Source organism: Puma concolor, chromosome C1, assembly GCF_028749965.1.
Source record: "Puma concolor isolate L17-30 chromosome C1, mPumCon1.1.hap2, whole genome shotgun sequence".
NCBI classification, from domain to species: Eukaryota; Metazoa; Chordata; class Mammalia; order Carnivora; family Felidae; genus Puma; species Puma concolor.
Window position 1 is genome coordinate 150,680,535 of NC_141674.1, and position 18,057 is coordinate 150,698,591.

General features: G+C 39.3%; 1 protein-coding gene and 1 pseudogene across 11 annotated transcripts in view; one reads left to right on the plus strand and one right to left on the minus strand.

Annotated features, from left to right (window-relative positions):
• Nucleotides 1-1,158: 1,158 nt before the first annotated feature.
• Nucleotides 1,159-18,057, minus strand: part of ITGB6 (integrin subunit beta 6) — a 133,002-nt gene continuing 116,103 nt past the window's right edge. For all 11 annotated transcript variants that reach the window (XM_025929084.2, XM_086718743.1, XM_086718741.1 and 8 more), the window contains 3 exons: nucleotides 16,685-16,804; nucleotides 10,915-11,081; nucleotides 1,159-1,812 (listed from right to left, as the gene is read on the minus strand). In XM_025929084.2, the coding sequence (XP_025784869.1) occupies nucleotides 1,714-1,812; nucleotides 10,915-11,081; nucleotides 16,685-16,804 (386 nt within the window). In that variant the 3' untranslated portion in view covers nucleotides 1,159-1,713. The remainder of the gene's footprint in view (nucleotides 1,813-10,914; nucleotides 11,082-16,684; nucleotides 16,805-18,057) is intronic.
• LOC112867998 (oxysterol-binding protein-related protein 9 pseudogene) lies at nucleotides 6,060-8,317 on the plus strand (annotated as a pseudogene).

Consider the following 18,057-nt stretch of genomic DNA (forward strand, 5'->3'; position numbering starts at 1 on the left):
ACTCTCTGAGGCTTAGTTTCCTTATGAACATCAAAAAAGAGGACAACACTTTGTGAAGCAGTACTAATAGGAAATACTATTCTACAACGTCCATCTCTTCAATCAACCTATGGAACTCAAATTATCCACATCTATTTTGCAAGTAAAATCTTACTTTTTATTTTTTATTTTATTGTTTTTTTCATGTTTATTTATTTTTGAGAGAGAGAGAGAGAGCACAACCTGGGGAGGGGCAGCGAGGGGGAGACACAGAATCGGAAGCAGGCTCCAGGCTCTGAGCTGTCAGCACAGAGCCTGACGCAGGGCTTGAACCCATAGACTGCGAGATCATGACCTGAGCCAAAGTCAGACGCTTAACCGACTGAGCCACCCAGATGCTCCATAAATCTTACTTTTTAAAGTAAATATAAGATGCATATTTACCATATGCAACTGAAATGTGCAAGTTAGGTTATGTAAATGGGAACAAATATAGATAGAAAACCTATTACTCATGAGAGACTGTGTACTCTTGATGTGTTTGCTTTAAAGCCATTTAAAATTTTGTTCTATTTTTAACCCATGTCCCTTTTGCATTATTGGAGCTCTTTTTGAATAAACTACCTAATCGTTTACAGTAGTTTTTTAACAAGAAATTAAAACTTTCATATGGCATTTCCAGGGGTTAGGTGACTATGAAATTAAGTAAAAAGGATTGAAAAATATGGGAGAAGTAAGAGTTTGAAAACTTGGGGTCAGGAGGGAACCTGAGTGTAGAAAATTTTCCGGTAATTAAAAATAATCCAAATAATGGACTAGCTATTTTTGTTTTTACCGGTAACTTTCTAATTTATAGATTTCTTCTTCATTTGTAAAACAAATAAAATACTTGTTTGTGTACCTGACTTTTAGATACATGCAAATCCACAGAAATTATTTTTTTTTTAATAATTTTTTTTTTTTAATTTTTTTTTCAATGTTTATTTATTTTTGGGACAGAGAGAGACAGAGCATGAACGGGGGAGGGGCAGAGAGAGAGGGAGACACAGAATCGGAAACAGGCTCCAGGCTCCGAGCCATCGGCCCAGAGCCCGACGCGGGGCTCGAACTCACGGACCGCGAGATCGTGACCTGGCTGAAGTTGGACGCTTAACCGACTGCGCCACCCAGGCGCCCCAGAAATTATTAACACTAATTACATTTGGGGCATCTTTAGAAGAATTGCATCTTCTCAGTTGAAGTAAAAGTCAGCATCTCATTTTTCATAGATTTTTAAAAGAATCCTCCTTTAGGAAAGGGCAGATTTACTCAAAGTTTAGAATTAATTCGCAAGTGTGATTATTTAATGTGAGCATATGGACTTTGTGACTTTGCTGAGACAAAGACTTCAGGTAGCTATATTCCTGCAACAAATGAGATTCTAATTTCAAACATTTTTCAAATGCAAATCAGGCCCCCATGTGTCATTTTGATGATTTTTTGAGGCATTAATGCAACAGAGTTAGTATTCCTCAATGATCCCCAAAGTCACCCCTTTGCTAAGGATATTTCTCTTCTTGATTATTTTGAACCTGCCAACACAGTCTCTAACCTTCATACAGACAATGACTGATCTCCAAATGACCTATTATTATCTTAAACCAACCTCATTTTAAAGCAACAAAAAAGAAAAATTAAATAGTGCATTAACATTTCATATCAGTGAAGCAGACTTTTTTTGTGCATGAAGTAGTTCTATCCATCTGCGGAAAGATCCATCTTTTGTTTCTCCCTGTGTTTATAGGTTACGTTTTTGAAGGTACTGGTCGAACCTCTATACAGTGGATTGGTTCCCTAAAAAAAACAACAAAAAAGTTCAAATGAAAGTATGTACATATTATTATATGGTTTTAATATATCTTTAATAATTTCATTGTACATTATAAATGAGAAGAAGAGAGTCAGGCTCAAGCTTGGAAGCCATTTGAATAATTTTGATTAATTCCATAGATTCAATATATTCTTATGTAATTTCATATATCATTTTAGCATTTTAAAATTTATACTTCTTCATTTAATTTTTTATTTTTATTCATTTAAAAAAATTTTTTTAATGTTTATTTTTGAGAGAGAGAGAGAGAGAGAGAGAGCACGCACACGCGCACACAAGAGAGGGAGGGGCAGAGAGGCGAGAGGGAGACACAGAATCCAAAGCAGGCTCCAGGCTCCGAGCTGTCAGCACAGAGCCCGATGTGGGGCTCAAACTCACGGACTGTGAGATCATGACCTGAGCTGAAGTCAGCCGCCCAACCGACTGAGCCACCCACGCGCCTCCTGTTCATTTAATTTTTTAATATGCAGAACCAGTGCCATATGTGTATCATAAAAATCTGACCCTGTTTGGAAACACACTAATTTATGGATAGAAAACAAGACTTTGACTGTTTTGTTCACTGCTGTTTTACCAGAGTTGAAAACAGTGCCTAGCCAACAGCAGGCATTCAGTATTTACTGAACGAATAGAATGAACCATAAGGTGGCCCCAAGAGGAAATAAAAAGTAAAAAATGGGAAAAGTGCACTTGTAGAAGCGTGCAAAGACAATGACATAGTATCTGCCTTTAAGAGAGGTGTTGCTGGTGAGAGGCATCACACAAGGGCACAGATAATCTTGCTAACGTGAGATAAAAATTCAGGAGAAACAACTAGCTGCTTGGGAGAAGCAAGGAAAGATCCCTAGGACAGTGAAAACCTTTTCTAGAGACTGGAAGAATTAGGTAGCATGTGCTTCCTAGAGAATAGCAGTGTGTGAAGCAGAGAGTCACCAGGGACTGGCATGTAGGACACTGGGCGCATGACAGAGTACAGGTCCCAAGGCAGGTTGGGCAAGAGGGCTTTGCCTTTGGGGAAGTGCAGAGGATTTGTGCCAATGTCGGATAATTCAGTTGTGCTCTTTAGGGTGTAGATGTGTTTCTAGGTGCCATCACCAGGACCAGAAGAAGCCAGGCTCTGTAAGTGTTTAAAGAAATACCAAGCTTGATCCTCCAATTTCCCTCCTTTGGTTGAATCGTTCCAGGCAGGCACAAGATGTCTGTGTAAGTTGCAGTTTCTTCTCTCCCACTTTCCAAGGTTGACCACACAGGCTTTGATGTCAGACAGCCTGGTTACAAACCCAGCTCTACCACATGACCTCAGTTAAGCAATTCTGAGTCTTGGTGTCCTCGTCCACTGGAGGGATTACCAAAGTGCTTACCTCATTCATGAAGTATACTTTAGCACAGTCCCTGACACACATTCAGTGCTCAATAAATGCCGCCTCTTATTAGTTCTTATCTCTACCTCTTCTTCATATTTGGAATTTCCTTCAATTTTAAGTTTTGGAGAGGGTTAGAAAGATACTTTCCCCTGGAGCTTTCACATTCAACATTTCCAAGCCCACTTCTGCTTGTGTATGAAGTCTAGGTATCACCTAAGACCTTCCAAATTACTAAATCTTATATTTTGGTCTCCTTATCCTATATATTGTAGAGATTGTTGCAAGTTCTAGACATAGATTTCAAAAACAGCTGTATTTGCTTTCCCAGGACATTTCTCTCGGCTCTCAGAAGAACTAAATAAAATTGAAAAACATTCCTGGGCCTTCCACTTGTTGTCCTTGCATTTGCCACAGTGTCTTTATTGTGAGGAGGAATCACACCTGCACCCACTTCTCCCAGAGCCAGTAACCTGACCTCTGACTGAGTAACATGTAACCTTTGTTCATGTGCCTTCAGAAAGAGATGCTATCTCGGCCATAAGCGCAAATAGGAAACAGGCTCTCTGATGGTGGATGATGAATGAGGTCCAGGTCACCATACTTCTCTATTCCCGAAGTCAGCCTGGATGATTCTGAGGATGCTCCTGTCGTAATTTAGTCCTGCTGCCATAAGAACTTGGAATTTGGAGAATGAAGGACACACTAATATGGTCTTAAGTGCGGTTGGAGTCTCATTTGGAAACAAAAATCATGTATGAATTCTATTCAACTTTCAAGACTACAAGCTATTAAGTTTAAGCCGGTTACAGAAAAATAAAGAACTCAGTCGAAGAGGAAAAATGGCAAAAATAAGTACAGGTTGGGATGACAAGTCCTGGAGGAAGAGGAAGGCTTAGGGAAGAGAAAAAATACTCTGAAAGAGTAAATGGGCTGTGAGCAGGGCCAGCTTAGATCTTCATAGGACCAGGAACTCTTTCATGAACCTCATCCCATGCTATGTCAAACATATTAAAATGCACCCACATTCCACACTAAGTATAATTTATTGCACCATAAGGGAAGTGACTTAAGTTACAATGAACTGAATGCATGATGTTATTTTGTAGACATTTAGATGATTGTTCATTTTGATTACAGTGTTCATTCTGTATTTTGAGGCAACTTTATTCAGGGGGTCTCTTGCAAAGCTAGTTGTAGGTCCTGGGCATGATGGCTGAAGCAGACCCCACCATAGTAAGAGGGTAAGGTGGGAGTTGAAAGGTGTAGAAAGAGCAAGTACATGTTGCTGGGAGGCAGTTGTGTTTCCTGCCCTCAGCTGACGATCAGAACTCAGGAGAATAAGCTCAAACCAGATTTTGTTGGTAGAAAAAAGGATGGCAATGTGTAGTACTGCCTCCTCTAGGCCATGCAGATGGTAACTCTCCTACAGGTTTCCAGCCAAGCCACAGCCTTGGGTCTCCATTTCAGGTGGGTCTGAATTCTTTCACTGTTTAGACAAGGTTGGGTTTCCCCCACAATGATCTGGGGTGACCAGGCTGATTTCCCCTGAAATCTGGGGGTGCTAATTTCGGCTGTGGATTCTGTAAATGCAGTGGCATATTTCTGGAGCTTGAAAAAGTGGTAATAAGAAACCTCTTTGTCATGACCCACAGCTCTCTTAATGATTGCCTAACTGCCAAATGCAGACCTGATTTGCTTAGCACAGTACAAAATCAATCCATGGCTGCAAGAAATGTCAGACTGAACATTTTTTGCCTCTAGTTAATGACTTGTCATCCTAGAAAAAAATGTCTAATCAAAGATGAATTTAAATATCCTCCCTTTGTGTTTTCATAAAGAATATGGATGGGGAGGTTATTTTTAAAAGTATAATAAAAGGTAACCTTTCTTTATGGCTATGATGAAATGTTTCAAGAGGCAAGAAACGGAGCTCTTTTTGTCTTGAGCTCTGTCACCTTTAGAGTCCAGTGGAGGCCTATGGGTCAGGAGATCCAACCCACCCCTACTGACTCTGGAGGTCCCCTGGGGTTTGAAGACCAGTCAAAATCAGTTCTCAAGAAGAAACAGTTTTTAGATTAAAAGTGGAATCAAACTGAGGACCCCAAAATGGATGCACTGAGCAACACTTTTTTTTCCAATAGGATATATTAGTGAAATTTGAATTGAATTATTTGAATTAAACCTCTTTTGCATCCAAGTGAATAATTATTACCCAGTTATTATCTAGTCAAGAACATCAAACATTTGTTATTCAAAGAAACTCAGTTTAACAAGGGAATAATATTTTTCATTTATGATTTTATCTGTTTAATGCATATTTTTGTTCCATTTTAGATGAAGAAACAGTAAAAATCAGCATTTAAATTTCAGTCATGTTCTACATCCTGAGGGAACACAATGCATGTTTTGGGGAAATTAACTGTTAATTAAAATGTTATTTTAAAGATATTAATCATTTGTCAGTGTTCATGCCTTTGTATGAGAACATTAAAATGTGCTGGTTAGTAGATACACATCACATAATTGCCCAAGTGCTTGTTTGTAGAACACCTGCTTATTATTTCTAGGAGGGTCAAGGCTGTGCTTAGAAGAAGGCTGCAGTTAGGATCTCAGCTCCAGCATGGATCAAAAGTTTGGGAAGTCTGGAGTGGACAGACTTCACTGCATTCTGGGGGGTACAGACTGGGGGAGAAAAAAAGGGGTGCTTGGAAGCAGCCCCTGGTTCCCCCCTCTGGAGGCACAGAGGGCGGGGGCTTTGGTGAATGGCTTTCATGCTGGCCACTTGTGGAGTGAGTAGACCCAGAGGGTCTGGGAAAGGGGCCGGCCCACACTCCTGAGTCCCCAGGATCCCTGCTGCCTGTCTGGGCCGGGCCGTGGGTGTGAATGTCGCTCTCTCCCTGCCTCCTTTCCGCTGCCCTCTGGGGGTTTGGATTCAGGATTTGTTCCTAGTGTCCAAGACTTTGATAAGAAACTTACAGAGGCCTATGCTTACTTACAAATCTTGATAGAACAATTAAAGCTTTTTGATGATAAACTTCAAAACTGCAAAGATGATGAACAGAGAAGGAAAATTGAAACTCTTGAAGAAACAACAAATAGCATGGTAAAATCAATTAAACATTGCATTGTGTTGCTGCAGATTGCTAAAAGTACTATTAATCCTGTAGATGCAATATATCAACCTAGTCCCTTGGAACCTGCAATCAAAACAATGCCTACTCAGACTGTCTTACCTCCAGAACCTGCTCAGTTGTGTAAGTCAGGGCAGCATCCATCTTCCCTACCAGTTTGACCTGTAGTAGCTACCTTGGGACATCATCAGACTCCAACACCAAATAGTATAGGCAGTGGGCACTCACCACCTAGTAGCAGTTTGACTTCTCCAAGCTATGTCAACTTGTCTCCAAATACTGTCCCTGAGTTCTCTTATTCTAGCAGCAAAGATGAATTCTATGATGCTGATGAATTTCATCAAAGTGGCTCATCCCCAAAGCACTTAATAGATTCCTGTGGATCTGCCTCTGTCTTGACACACAGCAGCTCAGGAAATAGTCGCAAGCACCCCAATACCACAGAGTCACTTAATTCTTCCATGTCCAATGGAACAAGTGATGCTGACCTCTTTGATTCACATGAGGATAGAGATGATGAAGGGGAGGCAGGGTCCATGGAAGAGCACAAGAGCGTTGTCATGCATCTCTTGTCACAGGTTAGGCTTGGAATGGATCTTACTAAGGTAGTTCTTCCAACATTATTCTTGAAAGAAGATCTCTGTTAGAAATGTATGCAGACTTTTTTGCACATCCGGACCTGTTTGTGAGCATTAGTGACCAGAAGGATGCCAGAGATCGAATGGTTCAGGTTGTGAAATGGTACCTCTCAGCCTTTCACACAGGAAGGAAAGGATTGGTTGCCAAAAAGCCATACAACCCTACTTTGGGTGAAATCTTTCAATGTCATTGGTCATTACCAAATGATACTGAAGAGAACCCAGAGCTAGTTTCAGAAGGACTAGTTCCCTGGGTTTCCAAAAACTGTGACATTCATGGCTGAGCAGGTTTCCCATCATCCACCCATTTCAGCTTTTTATGCTGAGCGTTTTAACAAAAAGATACAATTCATTGCTCGTATCTGGACCAAATCAAAATTCCTTGGGATGTCGATTGGGGTGCACAACATAGGGCAGGGCTGTGTCTCATGTCTAGATTATGACGAACATTACATTCTCACATTCCCCAATGGTTATGGAAGGTCTGTCCTCACAGTGCCCTGGGTGGAACTAGGCAGAGAATGCAATATCAATTGTTCCAAAACTGGCTATAGTGCAAATACCGTCTTCCACACTAAACCTTTCTGTGGGGCAAGAAGCACAGAATTACTGCTGAGATTTTGTAGTTCTCCAAATGACAGGAAATCTTTTTGCTCAATTGAAGGGGAATGGAATGGTGTAATGTATGCAAAATATGCAACAGGGGAAAATGCAGTTTTTATAGATACCAACAAGTTGCCTATAATTAAGAAGAAAGTGAGGAAGTTAGAAGATCAGAATGAGTATGAATCCCACTGCCTTTGGAAGGATGTCACTTTCAACTTAAAAATCAGAGACATTGATGCGGCAACTGAAGACAAGCATAGACTTGGAGAAAGACGAAGAGCAGAAGCCCAGGAAAGGAAAGAGAAGGAAATTCAGTGGGAGACAAAGTTATTTCATGAAGATGGAGAATGTTGGGTTTACGATGAACCATTACTGAAAAGTCTTGGTGCTGCAAAGCATTAGGTTGGGAAATGCAATGTTTACACCTGATGACCAGGGCAATAGGCATAATTAAGCACCAATCTTCCTTTGGGAGAACCTATTCACTCCCTTCTTATTGCAGTGGTTCCTATCTCAGGGATACTGGACTTTCTGATGCAGATGAACAATTAAAGCAAGGAAACTTCCCTTTTTTTCCTTTTCTGTGGCAGTTACAATTGTGACTTCAGTCCTGAGAAAAACTTCAGGTTTTGAAAATAAGGTGTCTGCTTTTTCCCCAAACCCCATGCTTTGAAAAGCATTTATGAATCCCAGTCTTAAACCTTACATACCAGTTTGGCTGTTTCATAGTTCATATAATTCTGGCTTCTACATATATATATATATATATATATATATATATATATATATATATATGTAACACATATATAAATATATACCTGATGCCAGATTTTTCATAAATACTCTATCTACTATAAATATTGATTCTTCTGAGTTGTTTTAGAAAATTAGTGCAATGCATTAAAATCAAGTGTTAGAAAATGTCATGGCCTCACCTATAAAAACTTTTTTTTGGAATTGGACTATTAATAGGAATTAGACTATTATTAAATTGTGTCTAATGCTGGACTATATTTAATTATACTCAGTGCCTCTTAAGGCTTCATAAAGTAATTTTTCCAGTTAAAAAAAAAAAAAAAGTTTGGGAAGTCCCTTAACTTCTCTGAGCTTCCATTTCCTTACGTTCAAAATGGGATTATCTAGACTACTTCACAGGGCGGTGGTGTTCAACCAACTACTGCTATTTGTTTTTTTTTTGTGTGTCAACTTAATCATATTCTTTTGCCTGATTGCCCTTTTTAAAAAATTTTTTTTAATGTTTATTTATTTTTGAGAGAGAGAGAGAGAGCGCGCGCACAAGTTGGGGAGGGACAAAGCGAGAGAGAGACACAGAATCCAAAGCAGGCTCCAGGCTGTCAGCACAGAGCCTGCGCGCAGGGCTCGAACTCACAAACTGTGAGATCATGACCTGAGCCGAAGTTGGACACTTAGCCGATTAAGTCACCCAGGCGCCCCTGTCTGATTGTCCTTTTGACCATTGTCAGGCATTTGCTTGACAGTTGATGAGAGTTATAAACACCCACGGCGGGGGGGATTAGATGAAGTTAACTGCCCTCAACTTTAGCCTCATAATACTATGTTCTAAGTCACCAGACTAATCTAGCAAGTTACATTTTACCTTGTTAGGGACGGATAAATTGTATCCTCATTGCAAATCCAAATTTACTCTCCTAAAGCATTTTATTTAATTATGAATAATTCATACATATACAAAAGAGGAAAGCTGTATAACAAACCTCTATAGACCCATCACCCAGATTCAACAATGATCAAGATTTTGCCACACTTGCTTCACTATTCCCTTCTCTCTTAACATGAAAAAATTTTTTAAGTTTATTTATTTATTTTGAGAGAGAGAGTGAGTGACAGAGAGACTGAATCCCAAGCAGGCTCCATGCTGTCAGCACAAGCCTGACAGGGAGTTCGCTCCACAAACTGTGAGATCATGACCTGAGCTGAAATCAAGAGCCAGACGCTCAACCAACAGAGCCACCCAGGTGCCCCACTATCCCCTTCTCTCTTTTGGCTGAATTATTTCAGAGTAAACCTAATCTTCATTTCCTTTCACTTCAAAATGTGGATATTTTCTAGCAAAGTTATCATGCCATTATCTTACCTAGTGAAATTAATCATAATTCCTTGCTTTCATTCTAATATCCAGTCTCTATTATCCTCCTTCCAGGTGTCCAAGAAATGTATTTTTACAGTCAGACTGTTCAAATCGGGATCGAAACAAGATCCATGCATTGAATATGGTTGTTGTGTCTAAAGGCATTTTTAATAGGAAGATGAAGTAGCTGAATATTTTTGTTGTCCATTGTCCTGCACTGTATCTTAGTGTTACTTCAAAATAATTGCATGATATATAAACATGCTTTATCAAGATAAATTTATCCAAAACAGAAATTCCATTTGCTTTAAGAATTGAGGATATCACTATATAATTAGAGGGAAAAAAATGTTAATATCAACTTATTGGGGCAGATGAACACAAAAGAGCATTGTGTTTGCCTGTATTTTCTGCAGTAAAATCACTGTTTTTAGAATCAGCAATGTAAGATAATTGCTATTAGATAGCTGGCACACCATTAGAAATAGAAAGATGAAATTAAAACCATGAAATTGTTTCTATGGCCCTCTAGAAATGTAATTATCTCTCCTGTGGAAAAGAAACACAGAAAATTGGAGTCCTGTTTTGTGTTTGTCTACTGCGAAGGGGAGACACATAAATTATATCTATTGAGTATACGTACTTAAAGGTTGACACTTTTTAGGTATTTTTCAGGTAGCTGTTTAAAATTTGTTATTGAGAAGAACTACCTGAATGATATTTAAAAGGTCTTCTCAACTTGGCATTGTAACCTATTATAAATAATGAGTATTTCTATGGAAATTGGCATGAACTGTAATACTACTCACAAACATTATTCTGTTGGCTATAACACAACTGATCTATGGAAGTGTTTAGATACAGGCACCTATGCTTTATCAAGAGGGGCCTGAATGATCCTCCTGGTGGTAATGATTAAATGTATCTCCTTTATGTCCCTAAACAGTATATAAGGAGTTTCAGGAGACTCTTCAGAGTGGGGGAAATGCCTACTGCACTGAGAGACAAATGTATGCTATGAGCGTTATTTGGGTCCCAAATAGCTATCTGGGTTCCTTTGTCCTCAACAAATCAAAGCTGTTAGGGACATGGTGAGAGGGGTAGGGAAAGAACCAGTGAAATCACTCTCTTTTAGAGCAGAAGAAAGCTGACACCCATCTCTTCCATGAGTCACTTTCTCCAGGAGACAAGGGATAGCACCCAAGTGTTTACATACCGTTTGCCACTTGGCCTTTGACCGTTCTGCTTCAAATTTGGCAACTTCTTTACGATCATGAAATGACACCAACAGCTTCCAAATGCACAGGAGGACAACCCCAATGAGGAGAATAGCCAGTGAAACCCCCAACATGATCATGGGAATGTTTGGGGGCTTTGGACAGTCTGTGGAAACAAAGAAAATTATATTAAGAAGATGGTATAATCTTGTGAGGCAGAGAAAAGATTTCTCGTTAAAATGTCCAACTGTATTTTTTCTCCAGTAGAGGGAAAATTGTAACAAGTTTTGTTTTGATGAATTAAAAAAAAAATGAGTTACTTGTTGAAAGATAGCCCTATTCCTATGAAGTAGAACAAAAGATAAAGTTTTGTTATTTAAAGCAAATGGATATATACTTGAATGGCTGACTCAAAAAGAGTTAGAATCCAAGAATGAGGTTCATACACACAGAACACGTAAAGGACCGTGAAAAAGACTATAGTTTAATTCCTAAAAATGGTCTCTTCTGGATACATGATAGAATAGAAATGAAATGTGTATGTGTGTACACATTCACACACAAACACGTGATATTACTTTTTTATGGATTTCCTTGAAACATAAACTGTTTAGGAGATTATATTCAGAATTATATAAAACCCACCCCCTGAGAAGTTTACTACTTGCCGCTGCTTCTTTTTTTAATCGAAGACAATGATGGCTATTTGTTTTATTTTAATACTAATGTAGTGCTCTGGTGTCCTAGAAAGTTCCTGGACTGGGGTCAGGGGAGGTGGTTTCAATTCCCATCTGATGTAGCTCTCTGAAATCCATCAAGTCCATCGATCTCTCTGAGTTCCAGGACCTTCATCCATCAAACAAAGGTGTAGGACTTCAGTGTTCCCTTAACTTCCCTGAGGATAAGGTTGAGCTCAGGTGCTTATGCTTATTAAACCCACAGCTTCCAGTGGGGAGCCCGGGTGGCTCAGTTGGTTAAACGTCTGACTTTGGCTCAGGTTATGATCTCAGAGTTGGTGGGCTGGAGTCCTGCTTCGGGCTCTGTGCTGACAGCTCAGAGCCTGGAGCCTGCTTCGGATTCTGTGTCTCCTTCTCTCTCTGCCCCTCCCTGGCTCACCCTCTGTGCCTCTCTGTCTCTCAAAAATAAATAAAAATGTTTAAAATTTTATAATAAATAAATAAATAAATAAATAAATAAATAAATAAATAAATCCACTGCTTCCTAGAGCCCAGAGATTCTGATTCAGTGGGTCTTAGATGGAGCCACAGACTTTTTATTATTAGCAGTGTCCCAAGTGATTCTTATCTTCAGGGAAGTTTGGGAAACTAAAGTTTCTGTATAGTCCTTTCAACTTGAACATTCTATGAAATGTTATTTTGACTCTATTGATGATATTAATATAATTTCACAATTACACAGTGCCTTCCCTCATTGACAGCAGAATGACTAATAATTCTTGCAATATGCCTGAGAGATGATACATTTCTTAATGAAACATTATAATTAAGCTCTCCCCTTGCTTTCACGAGGAAAAAAAATCCCACATAAAAATTATCATTAAATATCTGCCTCCCTCTGCAAGAAGTGAGGCAAATCTGTGGTATCTGGGGAGGAAATGAATCATGCTTAGTTTAGCCTAACTCTTATTGCTTTTAGATATTTAATCAGGAGAGTTATACACATGGGATGAGTGATGCTGCTTTCAAGGTAAGGATCTATAACTGATCTGAATTTGAGCAGGACTAATGACCCTACAACAGCATGATGCTTGGCCTCAGACACTTTTGTTCTTTGGACAAAAAAAACCATGTAAGGAGATTATGCAGAAATAAGTAAAGGAGCTAATGAAATAGCGACTCCAGTATGAAGATCTAAAGACTGTTTCTAGCACAGCAGATGAACCGTGGCTGCTTCTAAGAGGTTAGCAACACTCCTGCAAAGAAAGTGGGAGGTGTGTGTCAGTGAGAATATACACTAGCTACATCTTTGACAATGAAATGTTTGGGATGGGGCATCATAGCATGTTCTTGCCGAAAGCAAGATGAAGCTTACTAGGACCCTGCCACCAGAATGTGAATTAGGAGGGCTCTCCAGTAGAGAATAAATAAAGGAGGAACAGGCACAGCTTGGCAGAGACAATTTTTTAAGAACTTAGAGTCATTATACATTTATACATTGAGAATACATTATACCTTGAGAAATTATACATTTCTCAAGAAAAGATTTCGGCCCAAGTACCAGGGCAGGTATCACACAATAGAAATCTCCACTGTATATTTTCTCTTTAGTTTTTTCCTGAAATGCTCAGACTGAAGACATATTTCTAGGTGGGAAAAGAGGGCCATCTCCACCACGGTGTGCAGTATTGCCTGTCGAGTCCTGGCCACTGCCACCTAATTCTAAGGTCCAAACTTTTAGCTCTGTCACATGCTAACCGAGCATGGAAACATGACTTTTCTGAATTAGGTGGTGTGGTAAGTATACAATACACACTGATTGTGAAGACTTAGTTTGGAAAAAAATAAAGCATGTCAATAGTTTGGGTATTGCTAAATGACAATATTTCGGATATGGATTAAATAAAACATATGATTAAAATTCATTGCACCAGATTTTGACTCTTTGGTGCAGTTACTAGAAAATTTTAAATTACACGTGTGGTTTGCATGACCTTTCTATTGATGCTGATGTAACATATTTTTGGGAGTCAGGTATTTATTATGATCGTACAGCCAGTGGGAGGCAGTATCGCACAGGAGTTAGGAGCCTAGGCTCTAAGCCAGCCAGCCAGAATTCCCTAACCAGCACTGGTACTTAATTGCTGCAAGACCTAACACATTTTTAAACTTTTCTGCTTCAATTTCCTTATCTGTAAAATGGAAATTATAGCAATACTTGCTTTATATGGTTGTTATATGAGGGGGCTAAAAGAATGCATGTAAAACATATAGAACAATACCTGGCATAAGGCATTAGTATGGGCTCAATAAATGAGAGCTATTACTGTTATTGTTATTCCTATTCTTAAAAATGCAAATACATTCTTCCTCCTTTTCTATTCTCAAGACTTCAAGGACCTGGATCCTCCATGTTGGAACCTGTGGGTGTAAAATCCACATCCACATCCCTGCCAGGAAGGCTCCTGAATATCATTTCTTTTTTTTTTTTTTTTTTTTTTTTGCGTATTTATTTATTTTTGAAGGAGAGAGAGACAGAGCATGAGCATGAGCAGGGCAGGGGCAGAGAGAGAGGGGAGACACAGAATCCGAAGCAGGTTCCAGGCTCTGAGCTGTCAGCACAGAACCCGATGTGGGCTCGAACTCACAGACCTCAAGAACATGACGTGCCGAAGTCGGACGCTTAACCGACTGAGCCACTCGGGTGTCCCTCAAATGTCATTTCTTGACTGGCTCTTATCCTCTGAAAGTTTTTCCAGATGGAAGAAAAAAGATGAGCAAAGCTGTCCCTACATCCACACACACCCTGATACTGACTGTTCACTTGGTTTCTATTTAAATCTGTTTGTAGGACTGTGGGAATCCTTAGCATCCACTTCCTCCTTTCTATCCTTGCCTCTGATCCCCCGCCATGGGATTCTCTGGTCTTATAGCTGTGAGAAGGGCCTGCAGATTCCAGGGCAGACTCTGCCCTCAGGGCCCCTGGAAGCTCGGGGCCTACCTAGGAACATGAATCTTGCCAGGGAGAAGCATCTTTGCAGCTGTCAGGTGACTTCTGTTAAGCCTCAGGGAGGTAATTTTCCCCTCACTTTTCGCTACTACAAAAGCATAGGGAGAATAAAAAGCCTTAATAAAAAGTCATCAGGGAGTCTGAGTGCTTTCAGAAGGACGTCATGTTTATGTGCCACTCAGATTGTGTGGAAGCACACACACAGACACACACACACACAAACCCAATGGTTCAGTAATGAGGGGGCATTTGTCAGCCAAAGGCATGTTTCTCTCTCTCTCTCTCTCTCTCTCTCTCTCTCTCTCTCTCTCTCTCTCTATCTCTCTCCCACTCACACACACACACACACACACTCAAAATAAAAATCAAACCTACCAGATACAAAAGCCCCTGAATTAAAGACAATTCTGGAAGTTCATTTTTGTTGCTTAAAACTCATTTTTCCAATGGAATCAATATTATATTTCACGAGAACTTGCTAAAGCCACTGCCATGGTTACAAGTAGAGGGTTGGGGGGATGTAGTTCACGAATCTGGCTTTATAAAACACATAATGAGGAGCCAGGTTTTTTGTACTAAGTAATTCTTCTTTGTGCAGCAGGATTCACCTTAAATTTCATTAACTAATGGCCTCTACAAAGCATTTTATATATGCATTTCAAAGAGTTGATTCATAGATTTTCAAGAGCAAGTCTCCAGGTGCACTCTGCCCACCTGAGCTTCAAGGCCAAGGTCACAATCATACTCTTGTATCTTGTATTGTGCTGACTTCTGCCTCCCCTTGACCCCTAATACTATACTGTGATATTTTTCTAATCATGTTTTCTTGGTTGGTTTATAGTATCTTGAACTTACTTTTTGGTTACATTGGTATTGCTTTTGTTTTTACACACTTTAGTGATGGCAGTTTGATATCCTTGGTTTCAAATTTAAGAGTTACTATTTTGTTGACACACTGATAAGCAAGCACACACAACAAAATACATCTGCCTGCTAGCCTTCCTTTGCTGCTGTTTTCTGGGGCAGAACTTAGGCTCCACACTTTTGGGGGTAGGAGGAGGAAGAGGTTGCTGACGAGAGCTGGAGCGATCTGATTTAATGCAGGTGTCATTTCTGCCAGAAAGATTTAGGAACACGTCATTAATTGAAGACAGAAAAGGTGAGGCACTTGTGAATATCTAAGAATGCAGGCAGGGAGGTCTGGAAGCCATCTGTAGCAGAGTAGTGTTAAAATGCAGAGTCCTGGGACACACATCACACCTGCTGACTCAGGATGCAGGCAGTTTAGCAAGCTCCCCAGGTGAGTCTGATACTCACTAAAATTTAAAACTTCTGGACAAAAGTATCTTTTCCACTATTTTCTACCCAATATAAACTTCTCTCTGAGATTTTCGAGATTTTTTACTTGAGAGCTTCCCAGGTCCTAAGCAAACTCCATGAGCTGGTGTGTTGAAAACCTAAGAAGCTAAGGACCCTGACTTCTTTGTGGATCACTTTCTTCTTCATTTGATGTTTCATGTCTTTTCTGGCTCAATGACCCATTGTTGTAGGTTATGAATTGGCACATGTTTTATATGCATTATTCCATTTAATCTTTGAGTCAACCCTTAGAAGATGGTACTATTATTTTTCCCATTTTACAGATGAGGAGACTCAGAGGCAAGTATCTTCCAGAATGTCAAGCAGCTATTAAGTGGTTAGAGCAGGATTTGAACCAAGGTTTGCCTGATGCAAATCTCATCCTTTTAGAGTATTATGCTCCTCCCTGTTAGCCTTTCTTAAAGATATACCTTTTGCTTACATTGCATTCAGTCAGTCCATCTTTCTACAAACCCTCAGCCAGCTTTTGGGGAGATGATGGTTGGTACAAATGCGCTCATCATGTTTTGTGGTCTAAGTAACAGACATTGGACCATATCAAACCTCTCAACAGGTATATTTCAATCCCTGGGAAAGTAGAAGCACTCCATCAAAATTCTGGAAATGCCTTTCGTGGAAAGCTACCCCAAGTGTCTTTCTGGTTGTTTCCTCCTCCCCCACGTAGTATCACTTACCATTGACAATAGAAGGCATGCCACCCACCTTTCTCATTGATGCTATGAATGATGGTTTTCCCTTCATTGTCTGTAGTTATTAGGAATGTAATAAGACATTCATTTTCTCCTTGCAGAGAACAGGGAACAGAACTATCCTTTGAAAAATCTGCAGATAAAGGAGTCATTCATTAGATTAAATGAGATTCCAAAAAAGATTATTTTTAAAGCAAAGTGGCATTGAGTTTTAATATGCAAATAGGAATTTTTGACATTGCAGAATAGGAATCAAAAGGACATAGGATTTTTCCCACCACTGAGGTTTTAGTTTCTACTCATGTTCCAGAAGAACAGTTCCAGGTGTGGTCAATCAGTACTGACCATCAAATGCACTTATCGAACTAATGGGAGCAGGATTTCAATAGAGTGAAAGTACTTGAAGGCAGGTATGCCTAGATGTTTTGGGAATAGAATGACCTTGATTGTGGCATTGAGAGGGCTGTATGTTCCTCTTGGCTGGAAGCATCTGGGAGGAAGCCTAGATTACATTTCAGAAAAAGACTGCACAGCCCAAACTGATACTGATACTTCTAAGGGGGCCTTTCCCACAGTCAAGTTGATGGTCATGTATTGTCACAACAGTAAATATACATTAATATCAGGAAATGGCCATTGAAGTCTTATGTGCTCAGGGACTAGTAGGATGAAAGTAAACCCCAGATTAAAAGGAACCCAGTTGACAGTTTGCCTACTATTCAGTATAACCCCCTTTTTTAGTTTAAAAAACAAACGTAATCCAGTTTTCTTCAAATCTTTTTCAAATAAACTCTTATTGAGCTTATTCAAGAGGCAGAAAATGAATGTCATACAGAAACTGAAAATATAGTAAAATGGTCAATCCAAGATGTTAGTACTATTTATCAGAAGTTTTAGAGGTTTGGAATCTATGCCAAAATTATGTAGCATTTTCCAAATTAAAAAAAAAAATCTTGCTTAAAATTCTCCTATCTTCTAAGTTGGAGACTTTGTAATGATATTGTTTTTGATACAAATGATACAAAAACTTTTTTCAGAAACCTGTAAATGGAACAAATGTTTTCTTTTAACCTAAAATTTTGACATATGATCCAATATTAGTGTATGATGACACAGTGAGTCAGAATATTGAAACTGGGACAGTCTCAGATAACCTTAGACATACTCTTGCTAGATCTATAACTTTTCCCATTAGCTTAAACATGAGCTTTAACAAAACAGAATCTACATGTGTTCCTCTGATTCTAACAAAGTAAATGATATGCTATTTTTTGTTCAACAATGCTGTAGCCACAGAAAGGAAGATATTAAGTTGGTTTTGCATTTAATTTATAAGATAAAAACCTCACGTCAGGGTCTATAAGAAGAATGCTCATATTATCTATG